The following is a 19,987-nucleotide window of genomic DNA, read 5'->3' as shown; positions in this document are numbered from 1 at the left end:
TTCCACCCCTCCCTCGCCGGAAAATCCGTCTGCACCCTCCCATACTCCACGGGCACACTCCCCCAAATGCCCCTCTTAAGCATCGCACTACGATACAACCTTCCCACCTCCCGTCCCTTCGTTCCCAACCTAGACGGATCCGCGCCGCGGCCTCCAGCCTCCTCTTCCTTCACAAGATTGCCGTTGTTGTCCATGAGGCGCAGGTGTTCGCATGCAGATCGCATGGCCATGTATTGTCGTTCTAAAGTGCGTTCTTCGGCCCAGCGACGTTTGCGCAGGAAGAGGAGCCAGGCGCGGTGGATGGTCCAGTGGCGGAGGGAGCGGTTGCGGGAGAAGTGGAGGGGGCGCGGGGTTAGGGGGTGGGAGAGGTGGTAGCGGATGTTTGCTAGGGCGGGTGTTAGTTGGGCGTTTTGTGGTGGTGGGAGGGTGGATTGGATGGGATGGGATGGGATGGGATAGGGAAGGTTTGATAGGTGCGGAGGGGGAGAGACGTACTTATCCTAGGATCATTCCCCGGTCCCTTTTTACTCCTCTTCTGCAAATTCGGTGTCGATGAGAAGGCTGCTCGTTGCGACTTTTGCTGCCGTTGCGGACATGTCTGTTGTGCGGTTCTTTGCCAGATGTTTGTCGCTTGCGTGATTTGGGTGGGTTTGTAGGGCCGGAAGACCGGTCGGAATGCGGAGAGGTTCATTGTGGGTGGTGTGTGAGGCGCAATGGCGGGGGCGAGGCGGAGGTGGGTTGTTAGTGTTGGTGGTGATGGTCGGACTGGAAATTCGCGATGCGCGGAGAGACCCTTGTTCGCCAAGAGGAGCTAGTGGGCTGGGGAGGGACAACTCGAGCTCATGGTGGACATTGCTGCGCAACAACAACAACGATGTCGCGACGAGCCCGGCCATGTACACAGCGAACTAGGACATCGAGGTTTCAGCTCCGAACCACAAGATCGTTGTGACATGCATGTCAATGTCACTAATGACAATTGCTGCACATGCATCCTTACCTTCCACAATACACCAGAGGCTCGACGAAATATGAACGATGCCAGTAAATGGAAGTCTTTACAGAGACCAGCACCGAATGTATCGTCTTGAGAATCAATTCAGATGTTTCTAGCATTGGAAATACGACATCTGCTCCCACTTCGAGGGCACCCTAGGTCCGCCTCCACAACTTCAACTGGTCACATCATCGCGAATGAAGAAGGCCTTGAAGCAGTCATTTTCTACCTCACTATTCTGCGTCGAATCAGCTTCTCAGTATCATTAAATACGTGTGTTTCCCAGCAGGCTCGCCTAGGTATGAGAATGTTGGTCGGGTCGAACGCACCTGCCTCACCTACAACAGCCGAGTAAACGTGCACCGCGTCGTCATGCCACTGACAACACACAACTCACCATCACCTGCAGCTTCTCGTAGCTTTATGCCTGTATAAACAGTACTTATTGTCGCGCAGGTTCTACATCATCCTTCAGCCCTGTCTTTCTTCATCACCACATCTGCGACTGCACTTCCCACCGCTCACAATCGAGACTTCAGTCGCACCTACCTCAAAAACTCCGGCATCAAGGCAGCCGGCACCATGAAGTTCTCAGCATACTTCACCTTCGCCGTCCTGGCCCTCCTCACGATCACCGCACCCGTTCTCGCCACCTCGGGATCAAAGTCAGACGGATGCCCTCACCGCGCTGCAACCCGGTGCTCCCCCGGTGGCCATGCCGTCCAGATCTGCGTCAACGGTGTCTGGCAGAGGAACTACAGGTGCCCTTACCCTCAGTGGTGCGAGACAGCGTCAGCACATTGTATTGGACGATAGATGGCTGCTGGCAGAGATGGGGTAAGCATCGAGAATTCACGGTTGAGGCATTCGCTGACCAGAAGACAATAGTCTGAGCATGTTGTGGCATGGTGGCGGCTGATACGGCGGAGCTTCTTTAGTAGAGAAGACGGTCGAAAGTGACATCTGTGGAGTCGGTAATATCATCCAGCACCCATTGTCATGGAGGATCTGTTATGTTCACAGGGATCCTATGAACGAGCTAGTATCCGTTTCCCTGATGGAATAAACCATGCTCACAAAGTCAACGGATGCGTTCGCTGTAGTAATTGACAAACATATCCATATTTCCATAATCTGTCATTCACGTACAGCAGCATTAATTCAACATGCCCAAAGCCTATATAACGGCCCTCTTGCTCATGTCCACCTTTCCTTCGCTATCTATCACCACAACATCTCCATCACTACACAACAAATCCCAACCCACCGCCAACATCAACAACAATAACTCCTCACCAAAACCACCAATAACATGAAGTCATCCACATCCCTCATTCCCAGCCTCCTCACCTTCTTCACGATCATACTGCCCGTCCTCGCCAACGACGCACGTGGTCCCAAGTGTACTCCCGGCGCACCAGACCGCTGCAGCAGAGAAGACGACTACACCCTCTCACACTGCACCAACGAAGGTACGTTCTGACTGTACGAAGTGCATGTGAGGCATATACTGACTTCGTACCTCTACCTCTGCAGGTTTTTGGGAATCATACATTGTGTGTCCTTGCGGCAAGTGTAAAGATGGGGAATGCATCTATCCTCCCGAGATGAATCCGAACTGGCCGGGAGCGTGTGGTGGCGGGGATTGAAGTGCTGAGTGCGCGTCTGGAGGATGGCTTTGTGGGGAGGGAAAGGGGGTACCTCGAGTGGGCTGACTGATGCGACGTTTAGAAGGGCGGGGATGGTCAAGGGGTTTGGGGCGGGAGGGTATGGGTGGTGGATTTTTGGATAGTCTTGGGCAAGAGATTCAGGAGGAGGGGACTTGTAGAGGATACTGGGAGTAAACGTACTCTTTTTACGACTCAATGGGCTTCCAGTGACAACGGAAAGATATGAAAGGTCAATGTACTCAGAGGTCTAGCGCACTAACTCTGATATCGGGGGTCAAGGTGAAGGATGCCGCCTTCTCCACCGCTCTTGCTAGCTTTCTACAAGATAAATCTGGCTTCAAACGCCCAAGTAAAGGCGAAGGCAGAATATGCCGGGTCATCCACCGCTTCTCCCCGTCTCCTGACGTCTCCGTAGCCACACCGACATGTAAACTGCGTCTCTTACCTTTTCAAGCCTCCGGTACCTAGCATATATAGTCCCCTCCCTGCAGCTCTCCTCATCTCCTTCCTTCTTCTCCACCACTCAAACACCCATCTCCAAACCCAACCCCTCAAAACATCAACTCACATACCAACCAACCACTACCCACCCTCAACACCAAAATGAAGTCACCCCTCCACCTCATCTTCCTCCTCCTCAGCATCCTGCTCCTCGTCCTCCCCACCCTCGCCGTCGACAAATGCGACAAGTGCTCCAACAACGGCGCCGAGTACTGCAACCGCGGCAACGGCGACCTCCTCGAATGCAAGGACCACTGCTGGCAGAAGAAGTGGTCGTGCCCCAAGGGCCAGCAGTGTGTCATGAAGCCCGGTCCTACTTGTATGGCTAGCGGGGATGTGTGTAAGATGTGTCATGATCAGTATAATAACTGCCGTGCGGTGAGTCTGATCCAGATTTCGAGCTCTTTGGAAGAAGGACTTGACTGATAATCGTGCTTTCATAGGGCAACTGCGACAAGAACTGCTACGCCAAGTGCCACAACGATGTCTGCAATGCGTATGATGGCAGGTGCAAGGCTTGCAATCTTCAGTGTTAAGCGGCTGCTTGCACTACCTCTCTACTTCTTGACTCGAGAGGGGATTACCGGGTCTCCTTGGCTAAGGATCTGATGACCTGGGCATGGCTCTGCATGGGATATACGGAAGAATCTCTCTGAGAAACCGGGACTTTAGAGGGATAAGGACTGGATATACATTTGGAATGATTATACTGGATATCTGAATGGAATGTATGACTCAAAACTCTTTATCATATTAGATAATGTGACTTTGAGTGTGACTGGAATTCACGTACCTAGGTATGCTCGGCTGTGCGATAAATGCTGGGGCAGAACGTTGTGGCGGGGTAATGCGCTAATCGGATTAGCGCACGAGCCTCAAACTTCATCTAAGGCAATCCCTTCACCCCTTCTCCTCATCACGGAACGATCATTGAACCATTGCCGCCTCCCGTGTGCCCTTACGCTGCAGCGTCTGTCATTATCATCACTTATCGGCCGAGTCGAGCTCGATGTGTCCATCATTCCTTGCCAAATCGTTTGCTGGGGTACATTGTATCGTCCCCTTCTTGGACTGAGTGGCTGGCTTCCTCTCATTGCTTCGATGATTAGTGGCAGAATCGCAGGCTCCATCTTGACGCGCGACATTCGTTTCCTGGTTCCGGTGGACCGAGCAGACCTCGAAGGCAACGACGATCTGTCGAGCTTGCAGAGAGAACTACCGGAGCGTGCCCCATGCTGTTTGTCTCGTGCAAGACCTTGAAGTAGATGCTTCAGTATTGTATTCACGTTGTCTCACAGGCTAAGCGAATACGTCTTTGTCACTTCTTTTGAATGGGAAGCTACAGCGAAAGTCTACCACTGCCAGCGCAATCGCAATACGTACAAGTTCCTTTCGTTCCAAGTCTTTTATCGATGGGCCATTTGCGCACGTCGAACTGAGACTCCGCGGATCAAAAGAAGACATCTTGTGGAAATAGTCGTTGAGACTGTATCTGTTTCAGGGTATCGAATAGGCTAAGCGCGCACAGACTCCGCGTCGGTAGCTCTCTTTTCTCCGTACTCTGTCATTTCGTCTAATACTTGCGTGTACTATCTCTTCCGATTTCGAGAAAGGACGCACGTTTGGGCGCCGGCGCTTATCATGGATCATCTACCATCTCTTCTGGTGGATACCTACAAACGGTATGAATTCGCTATCTAGATCGTCTACCCAGGTTAGCTAACCACTACCTTCCACCTCAGCTACAAAAGTGGTACGCAAATCGTTGCTACCTGGCTGGCTACATCAGCCGCCAAAATCCAGTCCATCGACCACTTATTGATCAAGAACGGACGTCTTAAGGGACAAGCTCGCGCTACAGCCCGACAGAATGGAGTGAGCGAAGTGCCTTTGCACGCGTTCAAGACCTTGGTCGATATCCTTGCGAAGGCTAAGATCACTTTGCCGACCGATGTTGAAGCTATCCTGTGGAGTGTAATCACCGCTCGTAAAGAATGTGCAGGCTTCTACCGAGCGAAGCCAGAGCGAGAAGCTGGTGATGACATTGATGATGAAGGCCATCAGTTCTTCATCGACATCCTCGATTACTATTACCACACGCTTAAAGCGCCGACAGCAGGCAAGACCAAGGAACAACGCGAGAAAGGAGCATCTACGAATAGTCGCACATCCAACTTCTTCGAACACCTCAGTCTGGTTCAAGAGCATGCTGAGCCATCGGGCTACGTGCCTTCGGTGTCGACAGACACGCAGAGCCGAAGCTACCGTATCAAGGAGTCCGCCAACCGAAAGAGTGAAAAGGCCTTTGCGCTTTTCTGTTTCCTCAAAGATATGACAGCAATTCGTTTATTCGTCCACAAAACCTGGCGCGGATACAAGGAACGTAGCCTGGCGCTCACCACAGCAGCGACGACCGCCAATGTCGCAGTTGACATCTTGCGACGGGTGAACGAGGCCTTCCTCAAAGACTTTCCAGAGTTTGAAAGCCACCACAAAGTGATCAAGTTCCTTGAGAGCTTCGAAGAACAAGGCACCAACGGCGTAACCCGGAAAGACGAGATGGGCTGGTACGATCTCGATGACTTCAAACTGTCACCGCAAACCTTTGTCTGCAAAGACACTTATAACGTATATTTCCGAGACCATCTCTTCGATCACGACGGCAAGAAGGAAGTGATGGTAGATTATCACTCTGGCAGGAAAACTGCCAGAACCGAGCAGACTCACATGAGAAGGTGCCTTAGCGTCTTCTTGAGCCTCTCTAGGTCAGCCGATGTGGGCGCATTCACACGAGACCATGATATCCTAGCTCGCGCAATTCACACAATTGATGAGGAGCAAAAAGCAAGCACTTGGATCATATTCGCACTCCAAATGTTCGTCGACATGCACCGTGAGCTTGGTGCGGAAGTGCCTCGTGCGCATAGGGACCTCCTGGATGGTAACGCAAGAATGAGTGGCGCATTGAGACGATACGTCGACTTTGCAGAAAATCACGACGGCGAATGGGGCCGATATTTGTACACACAACTAGCCGACTCATGGCATCGCCTTCTTGAGACTCTTGAAAGGGTTGACCATGTCAGCGACACGTTCAAGATGCACAATTCGTGGCTCGGGGGAGGAACATTGGTGGATGGCCCGTTCTACCTCGAGAACCAACCAACCTATGCTGGATGCACACTAGAGCGTCATAAGGAAGGTGTGCACCTGTTCGGTGTTGAGGCTGCAAGACATTCCGAGCAACTCCTGTTCGCCTGCCACATCTACAATGCCGGACTCAAGAACGGGCTGTTGCGACGGTGGCCTGACATGGAATATCTCATCGCCAAGCAAACCGAGACGCACCTCTTCCTAGGAACTCGTCCGGTCGGTTACGAAGAGTGCGATAAGCGGCTACTTTTGATGCGAGGCTTCAGTCCCAGTGTGCTTGCCAAGCACAAGCGCGCCGGCAGGCCAATGTATGAGTTGTTCGAGACGATGGACACGAAGAAAAGTTTAGGCGGCCGCAAACTGGAAATCTTCTCCGCTTTCGTTAGACAGGCTTCCGCTTTTGACGGCCTAAAGCGGGTGATGCTGAAGACGGACGAGAATGGCAAGAATAAGAACGAGCCGATATGGCTTCTGGAGCGCGTAGTCCGACATCGGCTGGATAAGGAATCGAAGACGTCGAAGCATGGCAAACGTCGTAAACAAGAACTCAGTCCTCTCCAGACACTTGAGACTTACCGGGACGCCATGAAGGAGGACGAGTTCCTTCTCAATTTCGACATCATGACGCTGGATCTCATCGCCAACAAAATGATCCATGTGATCAAAGCCTGGTTGCGAGACTTTGGGGACTTGAAAGCTAGCTCGGTTCCTGGATCCAAAGTCAGTCTGAAATGTATCCGAGATATCGCAATGGCATCTGCAATGTTGTCCTCGGCAAACAAGAAGCCGGAGATATGGGACGTCCTCGATCACATCATCAGTCGCGTCGGCAACATGTGTTACCTGCGCGCAGAGGCCCATCGCGGTACTGTGAACCTTCAGCCCCGCAACCCCGCATACGAAGGCCAGTTTCTTCCTACTGCTGCTGTCTTTGGTGGCCCGAACTCGCCCGAGGTCCCTGAAGACTGGCAGAACAAGTGGGATATCGTCGCTGGGAAGGGGGCGTATGACTACCATGTCTCTACTACGGCGCTTTTGACATCGGAGCAGAGGGCCAGGGACAAGGAGTGTAACGAGTTCTTAGAGAAGCTAATTCCGATTAATTATCCGGACTACAGCCAGGAACAAATTTGTCGGGATCTCGGAATGGAGTACAGGGATGTCACGCGATCGTTTCTTGTGCATTAACGGGAGTCTTTTTGTCTACATATCGTCTGTCTTTTGGTAGTGCGTAGAGTTGGCGGATGCAATCGTTTCGTTATCGCAGTCACGACCCATGTGGAAAGTGAAAACGACGTGAAGTAAAAGGTGACTGGTGTTAGATGAACATGTCGTGTACTGCGATGAGCGTAAAGATTGCAGGAGAAGAGGCGTTTTGGTATTGCCCACCCGAAAAGGGATAAGACGAAATGAGATGACGTAATCACCGCCGATCACACGCGCGCAGCTGGACGCGACCCCACGCTTCCAACACGCGTCAGGATGCTCACAGATCGTGATGCCGCCCAAGAGAGGTGCGTATACCATCAGCAGCCTTGAGACGGGCTGGATTGACGTGACCAGCTCCCAAACGCAAGGCTACCGATGATGCGACAGTCAGTCGCAGTGCCCACACCGCCAAGAGAGTCGCGCAGGAGAACGCGAACTTCGGTACTCCAAGAGAGTGGCCAATCGCGGCCAGGAAAGGAATAAAGAATGCGCTTGAATCCTCTCTTCTATCTGATACCGGCCAACCGGACTCTGACGAATCAGATTCCGGTGACTCGGATCTCGCCGATTTCGAGGTTGACGGCGATGGCTATGATGCGGCCATGAAAGTGGAAGAAGAGCACGAAAAGCGCGTCGAGAGAGCGCATAGACATCTAGCGATAAGACTCCATCGAGAAGAGGAAGTGCAGGTTGGTGATGTCCGAGGTGAATGGGATCTCTACTCTCCCAACTATCTTGACCTCCACGAAGTCGACAACCGAGCGCTGATATACACTGGACGGTTCAACTTCCATCAGTGGAAGACGGGGAAACTCATCATTGGAGAGCATGGCAGGGACACCGCACTCTCTTCGATGGAAGCCACTGCAAAGCTTTCCCTCTACAGCCTCATGAACGAGTGGCACTTCCCTCTCAACCTCCCCAAACTCGCATCTGTGGAGCTACAACCCCTCCAAGGCATCCGCCAAAATTATGAGGGTGCTGGGAACCCAGAGGTCCGGCTCGGCATATCCTTCCTAGGTAACGGCTACTTGAAGATAAGGATACCGGGCATTTACATTGCCGGGAAGAAGGAATGGAGAAGACATCTTACGTTTTATGGCATTAATCGCACATGTCCGCCACGAGAGATAGAGAGCCCTGAGCCACTGCCACGACCTGCGACACCACCGCCGCCAGAGGGGTTCAAGTACGGAAAGAGAGGTAATTTGGTTCGCATATCGAAGTCGCGACCGAAGCCAGCGCCGCAGCCAGTGCCGGTCGAGACTGTAGATGATCCCGATGATGAGCTTGTGTCCTCGGATGAAGAACTGAGACGAAGGCTGCTCGAAGAGTTGGATGATAGCTTGTTCGTTAATTGGCCGGACGACAACTAGGGACCGCGGTAGTATCGGTATCTCTACATACCTCCGCGACAGGCTTGTTCTTTTGCGACATATGCGCATGTGGCAGCATGATCGCGTGCTTCTGTGGAAAACATGTCAAAAGCACCGGGCCAAGCGTGTATCAACGATAGTGGGTGTATACTCCCAGCAGATGCCACATCCAGCCTGGCTTGCTCATGTGCACACGAGGTATGGCACAAACACATGTGCTTCCCTCTGAAAATGATTGCTTAACACACAAGGCGAGCGCTTTTGACAATCAGCCGTCTGGGGTGAAAAGCCCTTGACTAGCCACGAAAGGCATCTCTCTACTTTCACATCTTTCGCCATCAGAGATTACGGAACAATGGATGTGTGCGCAGACTTCAAGAAGCCCGAGCAAGCCATGGAACAGTATCAAGCCATGCTACAAGAGGCTAGACAGATGAAAAGAAAGATTCCCGGAGACCGCAAGAACAAGAATGCATTGCTAGCAGCCTTCCTACCGGCGCAGGGGCTTGGAACAGCGAGTTCTGATAGCGAGGAGAGGCTTCTGATCAACACATCGTTCTTACCACGGGCATATCCGCCTTCCGTCGTCCCTCTCAAGAACTTGCAGCCTATCGCGATCAAAGACCTTCGGCTTGAACGACACCATAGCGGTCGCTATATTGTACTGCGGTCCATCACGTCTCCAAAACGCATGGCAGCGATTGAGGTTATGGCGGAAGACGAGCACGGGGATGTCATACCATTGCGGTTGTACCAGCAGGACGATGAAGCAACCCGCCCAGCCACAGATATCATCGATAAGCATTCGGTTGTTCTCATCAAGGAGCCGTTCTTCAAGTTTACGGCAGCTGGAGACTACAGTCTGCGAGTGGACCACCTTTCTGATGTCGTGTTTCTCTCAGACAATGATACGATAGTACCTGATCTGTTCCAACGACCGCGACACGCTGAGGTGAAAACAGCAGAAACTTTGAAACTAGAGGGGAATGCTCTCATAAACGGCAAAAAGTACTGGCAAGCGATCGACAAGTAAGTATTGCATGTAACGAGCGAGTGAGTGCGCTAACATGTAGAATAGGTATTCAGCCGCCTTGCTGCAATCGCCTACTCCCGACGAGATCAAAGTGATCAAGCTGAATCGATCATTGGCTTACCTCAGTACCAAGCAGTATGAGGCCGCGCTCCGGGATACTGGTTACCCAAGCTTCGGTGAAGAAGGATCAGAGAGCGCAATGCTTCGTGCAGCACAGGCACTGTACCACCTCAGCCATTACGACGAGTGCTGCGATCTGCTGAAAGACCTCTGCGAACTATGTCCGACCAATCAAGACGCAGTCAATGCGCTTGCTCGTGCTCAGCGTCGTTGCGATGAGTGTGATAGTGGACGATTCGACTTCAAACACCTCCGAAGCGAAGCAACAAGATTTCGACCACCTCATCTAGATCACGGGTCCTACATTGGGCCTGTAGAGGATCGCCCAGTGCAAGGCAAGGGTCGCGGTCTCTTCACAACCAAGCCCCTCAAGGTCGGCGATTTGGTGCTGTGTGAGAAGGCCTTCAGCCACGCTCATCTTGACGATGGACAGAAAGGCAACTCAAGCATCACCCGCTTGGTCAATGTCGAGTCGGGTTTGGACGCCACAGGCGTCAGGGCTGACCTTATCCGACTGATCGCGCAGAAGCTATCAAAGAACCCCTCCCTGGCTCCGGATTTCACTACACTGTATCATGGAAATTACCAAGCGGTCGCCACACAGCGCGTAGATGAACAGCCGGTAGTCGACACGTAAGTAGCGCCCTACTACTCAAGTCGATTGACCTGGCAGACTAATACGACTCTTCTCCAGCTTCCTCATCGAACGAATCGAAGCTTTCAACAACTTCTCCTGTCCCCTCACGAGTCTGAACATATACAAAGATCGAATAGCAGGGAGAACGACGCCCAAAGAAGACCTCCATGACTGTGGCGTCTGGATTAAGGCCTCATACATCAACCACAGCTGTCTTGGCAACGTCTGTAGAACCTTCATTGGAGACATGATGATCATCCGCGCTACCAAGGATCTGGATGTGGGCACAGAACTCACATTTCCGTATGTTTATCCGAACGGGAAATACGATGAGAACATGGACGACGAGCTGAAGACGTGGGGCTTCATTTGCAACTGCCCGCTCTGCGAAGATATCAAAGCCACCAAAGCTTCGGACCTCACGAAGAGGCAGAACTTGCTGAACCAAGTAGTCAAACTCTGCAAATCTCCGGCGGCAGGAATCCAGTTTACGAACAAGATCGAACGCTTGGCCGAGGCGCTGAACGAGACGTACACCCGTCCGGCGGAGGCAGTGCCTAGGCTCCTGCTGTGGAGTCCGTACCTCCTGCTGACACGGATTTACATGAAACGCTCCATTTACGGCAAAGCATTGGAGACCATGGGCAAATTCCTCCAGGCTCTGGGCTTCACTTTCACCGGGCTTGACCGCAAGTCTTCGCCTTTGATGATCATAGGATGGGGTCACGTGGAAGATCGTCTAGTAGACGTCTTTCTGCATGCGCGATCAGCGTTTGAGCAGTTGGGGCTGTCCGAGAAATCGCAACAGGCGGACAAGTATGCGCGAGTGGTGTATCGAGTAGTGGTGGGGGAAGATGCGTCATTTGATGAGACGCACCCTAGGTCTTCGTAGGTCGTACAAGGAGCGAATTGAATGCGTTGTAGAGTATGCACAAGCACATAACGGTTTCCAGAAATACAATCCATTTCCTTGTTCGCATCGAACGCCAACGCCTGGCTTAGAAGATAGCGCAACAGTCGTCAAAGCCCTTTGACCATCTACGCTTGGATCTGATTGGAGACATACTACACTACAACCTGGAACTGCGAATCCAACGTGTGTGAGCAGTAACATTGATCACGATCCAGCATAGGTGCCGTTGGCACTGCCTATGAAGACAACCTCGACAGCCGCAAATCTGTCCCGAATGTAAGGCTCAAGACACTCAACAGATGTGGGGGAAGACATACGCCGCTGTGCCACCGAAAATCTCCTTCATCGTTGCGGTGGTGAAGATTCTAAGAAGAACCCCGATGCAAACGGTAGACCCTATCGTGACCCAGATCCTAGTGATCGTTCTCTTCACATGAAACAGCCAGAACATGATGAGACTCGGAAGCAGCGAGACGGCGATAGTTGCTAGAAGGGCGATCAACCACGTTACGGTCTTGACAGCTTTCGAGTCCTCGTAATCGTACAGGTCTCCGGCTTCGGTGATGACCGGCGAACGTAGCTGCAAATTGTCAGTTTCAACACTGCCTGTAGGCTTGGGACACGTACTGATTGGAAGACGTAGTGATATGCGCTGACAAGCTTTGGTGTAAACCATGCTGATATCGGATTGTCCTCTTCAAGGTCCTCACGCGTCAAGACCACTAAGTCGCGCTTGACGTCTTCGTGCCATGTTCGCAAACGCTCTTTGCCTCTCTGGAAGTGCGCTCCACCTGTTTCCATGCCCAGCCATCTCCGCAGAAACCTAGTTCTGCTGTCGCTAGGCTTTCGTAACTGCGTAATCTTTGCCGTTGTGAGAAGTAGATCGTCTATGCCACATCATTAGGTTTTGAGAAGAACAAGAAGTTGATGGGCTACAGACGATATAATATCAATTTTGTTTGTGCCAATTCCAGCAACGCCATCTGGTTTGGGTGACCCTGCTCGCCTTCCTTGGTCGCTTTTTCCAGGTTCAATTTCAGAAAATATGTAGAATACTCCCCATTTGGTAGGCCAGCTTTATCGTCTTTCAGTTGTTGAGCTCGCAGCTTCTCTTCAATATCGATCAGCTCAGCTTGTAGACGCATCAAATTCAGCGCGCTCATGGTTCCAAAACGCCGAAATATGGCGACATCTGGGTTCTCCCCTATCAAGATCGCTAGCTTGGGATAACCCTTAAGGCGGGGCACAACAACTGCAGGATTTGCCATTGTGTGGACGGATCGACTTGTCAGCAGGAAGGAGGAACGAAGGCAATCTCATAGAGACACAAGGCGAGAACTAGGCCTTTAGTTAACGCAAATGCTCTTTTGTGCTGTGAGGAATTGTAAAGGAGAATTAACCCCGCTTTTGAAGATGATTAACGATATAGGCGTTTAAGACTGATGGTCAGCATCGGACTTTGGTCGGCTTCGCGCTCATTTGCTCTACCTAGGCAGTGTTGCATTGGAGCTGCATGTGGTGGCGGCAGCCAAGATTTTCAGCTTCGTGTTTCAATCTCAGCTTTGACTCTGTAGCCACTGAGCGCTTTGCTTGGCATGCGTTTCGACAACACAGCTCAAGAATCTGTGCCCAATGGCTTCCTTGCATGCAGCTTCAGGCATGCATCACATTCGTGTAATCTCCCCCGCGTCAGCGTAGGTTGCTGTTGATAAGCCTTTAAACTCCTCTTCATTTGTAAAATTTGGAAGTGTTGTCCACCCGCATAAGCTTGAACATATACATGGATTCTATAACTGTCACGATAGGCACCCTAGGGCTGATCGAAAACCTGAACAAAATTATCAAACGCTTATCTGACACATCAGACAATGCGTACCTCAAAGACGCCTACCCGAAGGGAATGTCTGAAGAGCTTTCGGCTGTTCTGGTTATGTTGATTCAGTCGAAGACGATCATGGACCAGCTTCTCTATCCGCCCACATACGTCATCCCAGCTCTTACGCGATGTCACGAAGCGATCGCAAAATTAGTAAAGCAAATGGATCAGACAAGACATCGACCAGACAGTCACAAGAAACTTCTCCTCATCATGAAGGCACCGAAACTAAGAGAAACACTCAAGGCACTGAAAAGCGCAGTCACAGACTTTACCAAGTTAGTACCGCTGTAGAAAGAGACTAAATTCCGCTAACATATCAGTGCTCTCGCGATTGAGGTGACGTCAAGAGGCACCGACATGACCACGGACGCGATCTTAGGTAGCCCAGCGGAGAGATCAAGTCTCTTCAATGCCACGATAAGTATCATCGTGGACAAGGACGTCTCTTCGGTACCACAGTCGCAGAGGAATGCTTCTGGGATTCCCTGCGAGTGTGGACGAAGCCGAATGGGGATATGGTTTCCTGTTAGAGGTAAGTTCGATAATGGATCGAATACCGACTTTGTCTCCGAGGACGTAATCGAAAGAGCTGGACTGGAGCCCTTCGTGGCCAGGGCCGAAGTTCCGGCTACCCTGGAGGTGTTCGGCACTACGTTCACCTTCAACAAGAAGATCTCGCTAAGCTGGGTACTGAACAACCAGGAGAAGTCATATACTGCAGACTTTTTGGTAGCTCCGAACGCCAATAATTTCGATCTCATAATCGGAGAGCCTTGGTTGATAAAACATGGTTACGGAATCATCGAAACTCATGATTCTCATTCGACAACATCGTCGTACTTTGGTTTTCTCAAGACAAGGCTACCTTGGAGAAGCAAATGTAGACCAATCTCATTCCTCTACCAGCGATATCGTATGCTGACAATCATAGCGGAAAGAGGAGCAGAGGAAGCTACCGCGGCTGCACTCGATAATGCAGCCCTGGAGGAGTTGGAGCAAGAGCGTGAAGAAGGTGCTCAACCGATGCCAGCGACTCCTCCGCCAGCGACTCCTCCACCAGGGGCTCCTCCACCTGTGGCTCCTCCACCAGCGGTACCGTAGACAATTCCATGAAAAAACAAGGATCGAGGAGCTGGCTCAGGCTCAGCAATTGTGTACTTCGACCTCCGTTGGGGATCTTGATGACTCTGTCGTGCATGTTCTATTTCGCTGAACTTGCAGAGTGCGAGGCGGAAACTTTGTATGTTCGGCATGTTGAGGAAAGACCATCGGATGAGTCTGGTCGTGCTGCTTGGGCCTCAGGGAGGGCTGGGGGTGAGGTGGCGAGGAGTCTCGTTGTATATGCTGTCTCGTATTTCGCGCGAAAGGGATAGGAGTTTGGATGGGGTCTTGTTTTTTGCAGGGCGAGATGGACAGTTGCCCATGTTAAATAACGTAGGGAGGTAATATTGGTCTAGTCTTTGCTGTCGATCTTTGGTCAAGATGCTTGCCTCCTATGTGCTGTTAGTCAATCCGACATCACAACATGCTGGCTGATGGCGGAAATACAACAAAATATCATTCAGGTCCAATCCGTCGGGTAAGACCCCACCAGTTCAAAAAACACCAGTCCAATCCCAACATAGGTATAGTATCAGAAAATCCTCGTCCAAACTCTTCATCACCTTACAACCCCTCCCTGAACACACTCCTCCGACTCTCCGTCGGGCTGTTCTCCACACTATCCACACTACCCGCCTTCCTGTGCTTGCTCACGCTCGGCATGGTAGCCGTAGCACCACCCCGATAACTCGTATCCGCATCGAGCACCGGCCTGGGACTCACGCCCCGCAGACTCGCCGCATTATCGTCGCCGAACGGATTCCTCCCACTCTGCGCATCGAGATGTTCGTCGTAGGAATCGCGTGTGCGGCTGCGACCACGACTTGGCTCGACATTGTTATACGGCGTGGGGTTGGCATAAGGATTCGCAGTCTGCCCGCCATGGGTAGACGCCGGTTCATGAAGCCCAAGTTCCTGCTCTTCATAGTATGCCTCGTCGCCCACGCGCGAACTCCACGCCTCATCGGGATCAAGACGACTTCCCGCGCCGCGGCCCCCGCCGACGCCGCGCCCGCCGCTGTAGCCGGCGTCTTCGTAGCCGCTACCCGTTGTGTACCGGTTATTTCTGTTTTTGAACTTGCGCACTTGGGTGTCGAACCAGCCCTTGATGCCGGTGGGGGCGGGACCCGGGTAGTTTGAGGTTGCGCCGGCGTCAGAGGAGCGGCTGAAGGCTACCATTGGGTTCATGGAGGGTGGAGGGAGGCCATTGCGGGAGGCGTTCCATCGGGCGTAGAAGTACCAGCCGAAGTAGGAGAAGGAGAGCAGGAGCAGCAGGATGATGATGAAGACGAGCCAGCCGTTCATGGTGGCGGTGGTCGTGTGGGTTGTTGTGGGGAGGGCTTAGGGTCGCATGTGCGGTTTGCGTGTGGTGGGCGCGATTGCGCGGATCCGATGGGTTTGCTGTCGCTGATGCGGACGGTCGTGTCTCCGTAGGCAGGAGGTGAAGGACCTGATGGTGTCCCGACAGGCGTGGAATGCGACGTCGGCTGGCTGCGCCGCAATGTCAATTTGTTGGTGTAGCTGGCAGGCGCGGCTGAGTTCCTCCAGCCCAGGCGGCTGCGTAGTATCGCCAAGTGATGACGTAACCCTTGCTGACGCCGCTGCCCGAATCTAACAACTGGTAATTAGACGGAGAAATCCCTTGCGATGTTAACAATGACAGGAAGTAGTGTCGAACCCCTATTATTAAAATCTGTTCCGACTGAAAAGTTTCAGATTGATGCGTGCTTTTCGTCTCACGACGAGGCCGTTATTGAACATGACGCACGCGGACTAGCGCCTACCGCAACGAAAAATGGGGCAGGTGGGATTGCGCGATTGGGCAGCCAGCCTATCACGCCTATCTCCACGCGATGAGGTGGGTGACATTGCATGTGGCAGGAACCGGACGTTCATCGCTCGGTTCGACTTCTGGCCGTCTGTGAACTGATCATCATCTTACTCATTTGCGATCGCACTACAGTAAAAGTCCGGCCGAGTCATTGTTTACACTAGGCTGCCATCATGAACAGATCTGGCGGGGACGATCAGCATCGCAAGATCGTGTTCACGACTCAAAGCGTCGGTGGCGAGTCAGAGGCTGTTGTTACATTACAAGAGCACAAAGATCCCACGAGGCCACCTCTCTTGATTAATGTGTCAACAAGACCTCGCGATCAACAGCCGCCATTCTCCCCACCAGAAAAGCGCGAGACCCATGTTATCATCTCGAGTGGCTCCGGTCATGGACTCGCAGATGAGTTCTTCTCCAGCGCTGTTCGCCCGATCCTCGAAAGCATATATGGAAACAAAGGCGTCGAAGAGTTGAAAGTGCACACCACGGAATCGCCAACCAGCATCTTGGAACTCACCGACGCCGTCCTGTTTCCAGCCGCCAATGAAGGAAGACCCATCCGCATCATCCTCCTCTCAGGCGACGGCGGCATCGTAGACCTCGTAAACGGCCTCTCATCCAAGACACCAAACCCACAAATCTACATCCCCCCACAAGTCGTCATTCTGCCTCTCGGCACAGCAAACGCGCTCTACCACTCCATCAACGCCGGAGGATACGACGCATGGGGTCTCCCCGCCCTGACATCATGGAAAACAAAGCCCCTTCCCACATTCACAGCGACCTTCTCCCCCGGCGCCCGCCTCCTCATCGACGAAGGCCGACAAGAGCAGGAACTACCGAAAGACGCCCAGGGCAACGGCATTCTCCACGGCGCCGTCGTAGCATCCTGGGGCATGCACGCCTCCCTCGTCGGCGACAGTGACACAACCGAGTACCGTAAGCACGGCGTCGAGCGCTTCAAGATGGCTGCGAAAGAAGCTTTGTACCCCGCTGATGGCTCACCACCACATCCGTACAAAGGCAAAGTCTCTATCCTCCAAGAAAAAGATCGTTGGACCACCCTACCAGAAGAAGAACACATGTACATCCTCGCAACCATGGTCTCGCATCTCGAAAAACCATTCTGCATCTCCCCTGCTACTAAACCGCTAGACGGGAGCATGCACCTTGTGCATTTTACCCCAAGGAGTGGCGATGAGGTCATGGGTATTATGAATAAAGCGTATGATGGGGGTAAGCATGTTGGTGATGGGGATGTGAGGTATGCGTGTATTGATGGGTTGAGGATTGAGTTTGAGGGCAAGGAGGAGGACGGGGGGAGGTGGAGGAGGATATGTGTTGATGGGAAGATTGTAAGATTGGAGAAGGGTGGGTGGGTTGAGGTTAGGAGGGTGAGGGAGGGGGGTGGGAAGGGGGTGTTGGATGTTGTTGTTGTTTAAGGTGATGTTTTTGTGATTGAGAGGAGATGTGTATGGTCTATAGATGGCGAATGATGACATGAAAGCGCGCAATAGATCCTGTCCCTTATTGTGCGTTGCATGATACCTCGTATAATATCCATGAGATACTGTTTCCGTGAATACTGCTCACGCAACTCGCCCCATTCCCCTTCACTCACGTCGCTCTTCTTGCCTTGCTTCACGCCTGCTTCCTTCGGCTTCTACTTGCGTCACCCATTGCTGCGGGAGGTCCAATATGTCCTCATCTACGCTTCCCTCTTTGTGTGTCAACATGCGCCTGCTAAAGTCGAGGAAGTGGGCCTTGAACGTTTGCCATAATTCGGTATCAGCATGTGTATGGCCGTAGGCAAAAGGTCGAGGGAAGTACGGGTCGTTGCGCCAGAATGCGTGAACTGCTTGCGCGATGCCGTTTGCGTCTTGACTCATATGACGTACGCAGTCGTAGTCCAACATCCAAATGACGAGCTCTTGATCTAGAAGTGTGAAGATAGGTATTGACGAGTTTCGTCTGTACTCTTCTTGGGGGGTAGCTGGCGCGAGCACAAACTCAACATCGTTCGCATCGACTTCAGCTTTCCAATAGCAATGTGCGAGCGCCTCAGCCAGTGTCTTCGCAATGACAAGCGGATCCAAACCTAGCTCTTCCATTTGATCGACGCAAAGACCATAGTTGCGCAGGTTGAAAAACATTCCAGGCTGGCGTCCTTCTGGTCTCCGTTTGCCTGTGTACACTCGAATAAGGCAATCTTCATTCTTCTTGCTCGTCCTCGTAGCCTCCTTCAGCGTCTCGCGACAATATCTGTCGATAAGCATCTCGCGAATAGGCAGTCCTACAGCAGGTATCCTCTCATGCGTGTAGCTCCTACTCACCTCTTCACCCGCAGGAAAACAAGTGAAATTGTTATCCCACCAGAAGCTATCAGCCTCTAAGACCTCGTAAGACCGCGGTATGCGCACAGGAAGCGTATTTGTGGTGTCAGCTGCGATGACTCGTCGATGCATGTTGTGGTCGTTCAAGACGGAGCGGTTTGTATGCATGTGTTCGCGTTTGATGACCCAGGGGTCGACTCCGCGGATCCAGATGCTGCCGCAGCATCCTCGGCCTATTTCGCGGAAGGGGCCTCGGGGGTTGGGGCGTGTTGTGTTCATGTTTGTGTGTGTGTGTGTGTGTGTGTGTGTGTGTATGTGTGTGTGGTTGAATTGTGAAGGTGCGTGGATGGTGGAATTTATACTCGCCTTTGACTCATACAGACGTCGTGTGGGTGTACCCGTTATATTGGAGTTGGGTAGCCATTCTATGGTTCACGATGGGTTGTAGACGAATTATGAGCCACGTGATACCAATCCCTGGGCGAAAGCTGGTGCGACTGCTGCGTCTCGTCCACAGAGAGCCGTGTCCGGTGAGATAAGTGCAGCGTGACCGTCTTTGCGCATAGGCGAGCATGGCTTCGATGAAGCGTTCCAAGGTTGTGTTGTTGTGTTGTCGTGCTTGAGGCGCATGGCATGAACCACGGTCGAGGTTGCGGTAGCTCCTGCCTTCGAGCCAAACAAGCGTCAGGGTCATCAGGGTCTCGACAAAGGCAGGAACAAAACTCTGCAACTCGCTCCGAGATGTTTCATCTCCCACGCTCACCTTCTTCGTTCTCACCCACTCGCATTGTTTCCATCTTCTTTTTTGTAGCCAGATCGTTCGAGTGGACACCTCAGAACGTCTCGAATGGCACTAGAACACGCTCCCTTGGTTTACTGGCAGAATGGTACCAGTCGCATTCATGCACCGTCCTGCTTTCATCGACCTTCGGTCGCATGTCAATAAGGAATCTTTTCTTAGCTGCTACAAGTACGACCGAACAGGCTACCACGATCGTCAAAAGGAAGTACACTCTTGACTCTTTATCAATGCGAGCACCTGCGCTTTCACGAGAACGACAACCCGCGACTGTTGAACCCTTGGCTACACTCCCCATACTTGCCGGCATCCAGGGGCTCCGCGGGGTCGAGGAGATTTGATGCCTCAGGTCTTGTTGTTTCCGAAACATGATTATGCCGTCACGTCGAGGATCTCAATCTAAGCCATCGCAACTTCGAAGGGTCCATCGCC

At 52.3% G+C, this 19,987-nt stretch overlaps 7 protein-coding genes across 7 annotated transcripts; 5 read left to right on the top strand and 2 right to left on the bottom strand.

Moving 5' to 3' along the window:
- Nucleotides 1–3,270: 3,270 nt before the first annotated feature.
- On the top strand, nucleotides 3,271–8,906 carry J4E92_004853 (uncharacterized protein; the record flags this gene model as incomplete). The annotated part of the gene is made up of 3 exons (XM_051496241.1): nucleotides 3,271–3,487; nucleotides 4,958–7,390; nucleotides 7,885–8,906. 3 exons carry the CDS (start codon nucleotides 3,271–3,273, stop codon nucleotides 8,904–8,906), a joined length of 3,672 nt encoding a protein of 1,223 aa, XP_051354081.1.
- A 355-nt stretch (nucleotides 8,907–9,261) lies between these two features.
- J4E92_004852 (uncharacterized protein) lies at nucleotides 9,262–9,939 on the top strand (the record flags this gene model as incomplete). The annotated part of the gene is made up of 2 exons (XM_051496240.1): nucleotides 9,262–9,267; nucleotides 9,289–9,939. 2 exons carry the CDS (start codon nucleotides 9,262–9,264, stop codon nucleotides 9,937–9,939), a joined length of 657 nt encoding a protein of 218 aa, XP_051354080.1.
- Nucleotides 9,940–10,274: 335 nt separating this feature from the next.
- J4E92_004851 (uncharacterized protein) lies at nucleotides 10,275–10,696 on the top strand (the record flags this gene model as incomplete). Its single annotated transcript, XM_051496239.1, has 2 exons — nucleotides 10,275–10,278; nucleotides 10,350–10,696. The coding sequence occupies 2 exons, from the start codon at nucleotides 10,275–10,277 to the stop codon at nucleotides 10,694–10,696; spliced, it is 351 nt and encodes a 116-aa protein (XP_051354079.1).
- Nucleotides 10,697–10,863: 167 nt separating this feature from the next.
- J4E92_004850 (uncharacterized protein) lies at nucleotides 10,864–11,588 on the top strand (the record flags this gene model as incomplete). The annotated part of the gene is given in 2 exon segments (XM_051496238.1): nucleotides 10,864–10,869; nucleotides 10,887–11,588. 2 exon segments carry the CDS (start codon nucleotides 10,864–10,866, stop codon nucleotides 11,586–11,588), a joined length of 708 nt encoding a protein of 235 aa, XP_051354078.1.
- A 3,565-nt stretch (nucleotides 11,589–15,153) lies between these two features.
- On the bottom strand, nucleotides 15,154–15,894 carry J4E92_004849 (uncharacterized protein; the record flags this gene model as incomplete). Its single annotated transcript, XM_051496237.1, has 1 exon — nucleotides 15,154–15,894. The coding sequence occupies one exon, from the start codon at nucleotides 15,892–15,894 to the stop codon at nucleotides 15,154–15,156; it is 741 nt and encodes a 246-aa protein (XP_051354077.1).
- A 699-nt stretch (nucleotides 15,895–16,593) lies between these two features.
- On the top strand, nucleotides 16,594–17,865 carry J4E92_004848 (uncharacterized protein; the record flags this gene model as incomplete). Its single annotated transcript, XM_051496236.1, has 1 exon — nucleotides 16,594–17,865. One exon carries the CDS (start codon nucleotides 16,594–16,596, stop codon nucleotides 17,863–17,865), a length of 1,272 nt encoding a protein of 423 aa, XP_051354076.1.
- Nucleotides 17,866–18,036: 171 nt separating this feature from the next.
- Nucleotides 18,037–18,699, bottom strand: J4E92_004847 (uncharacterized protein; the record flags this gene model as incomplete). Its single annotated transcript, XM_051496235.1, has 1 exon — nucleotides 18,037–18,699. One exon carries the CDS (start codon nucleotides 18,697–18,699, stop codon nucleotides 18,037–18,039), a length of 663 nt encoding a protein of 220 aa, XP_051354075.1.
- Between the last annotated feature and the right edge of the window lie 1,288 nt (nucleotides 18,700–19,987).

This window comes from Alternaria infectoria (assembly GCF_024043175.1).
Source record: "Alternaria infectoria strain BMP 0036 chromosome Unknown scaffold_6, whole genome shotgun sequence".
Lineage (NCBI taxonomy): Eukaryota > Fungi > Ascomycota > Dothideomycetes > Pleosporales > Pleosporaceae > Alternaria > Alternaria infectoria.
The sequence above is the reverse complement of the archived record's forward strand: the minus strand, read 5'-3'. Positions and strand labels throughout refer to the sequence as shown.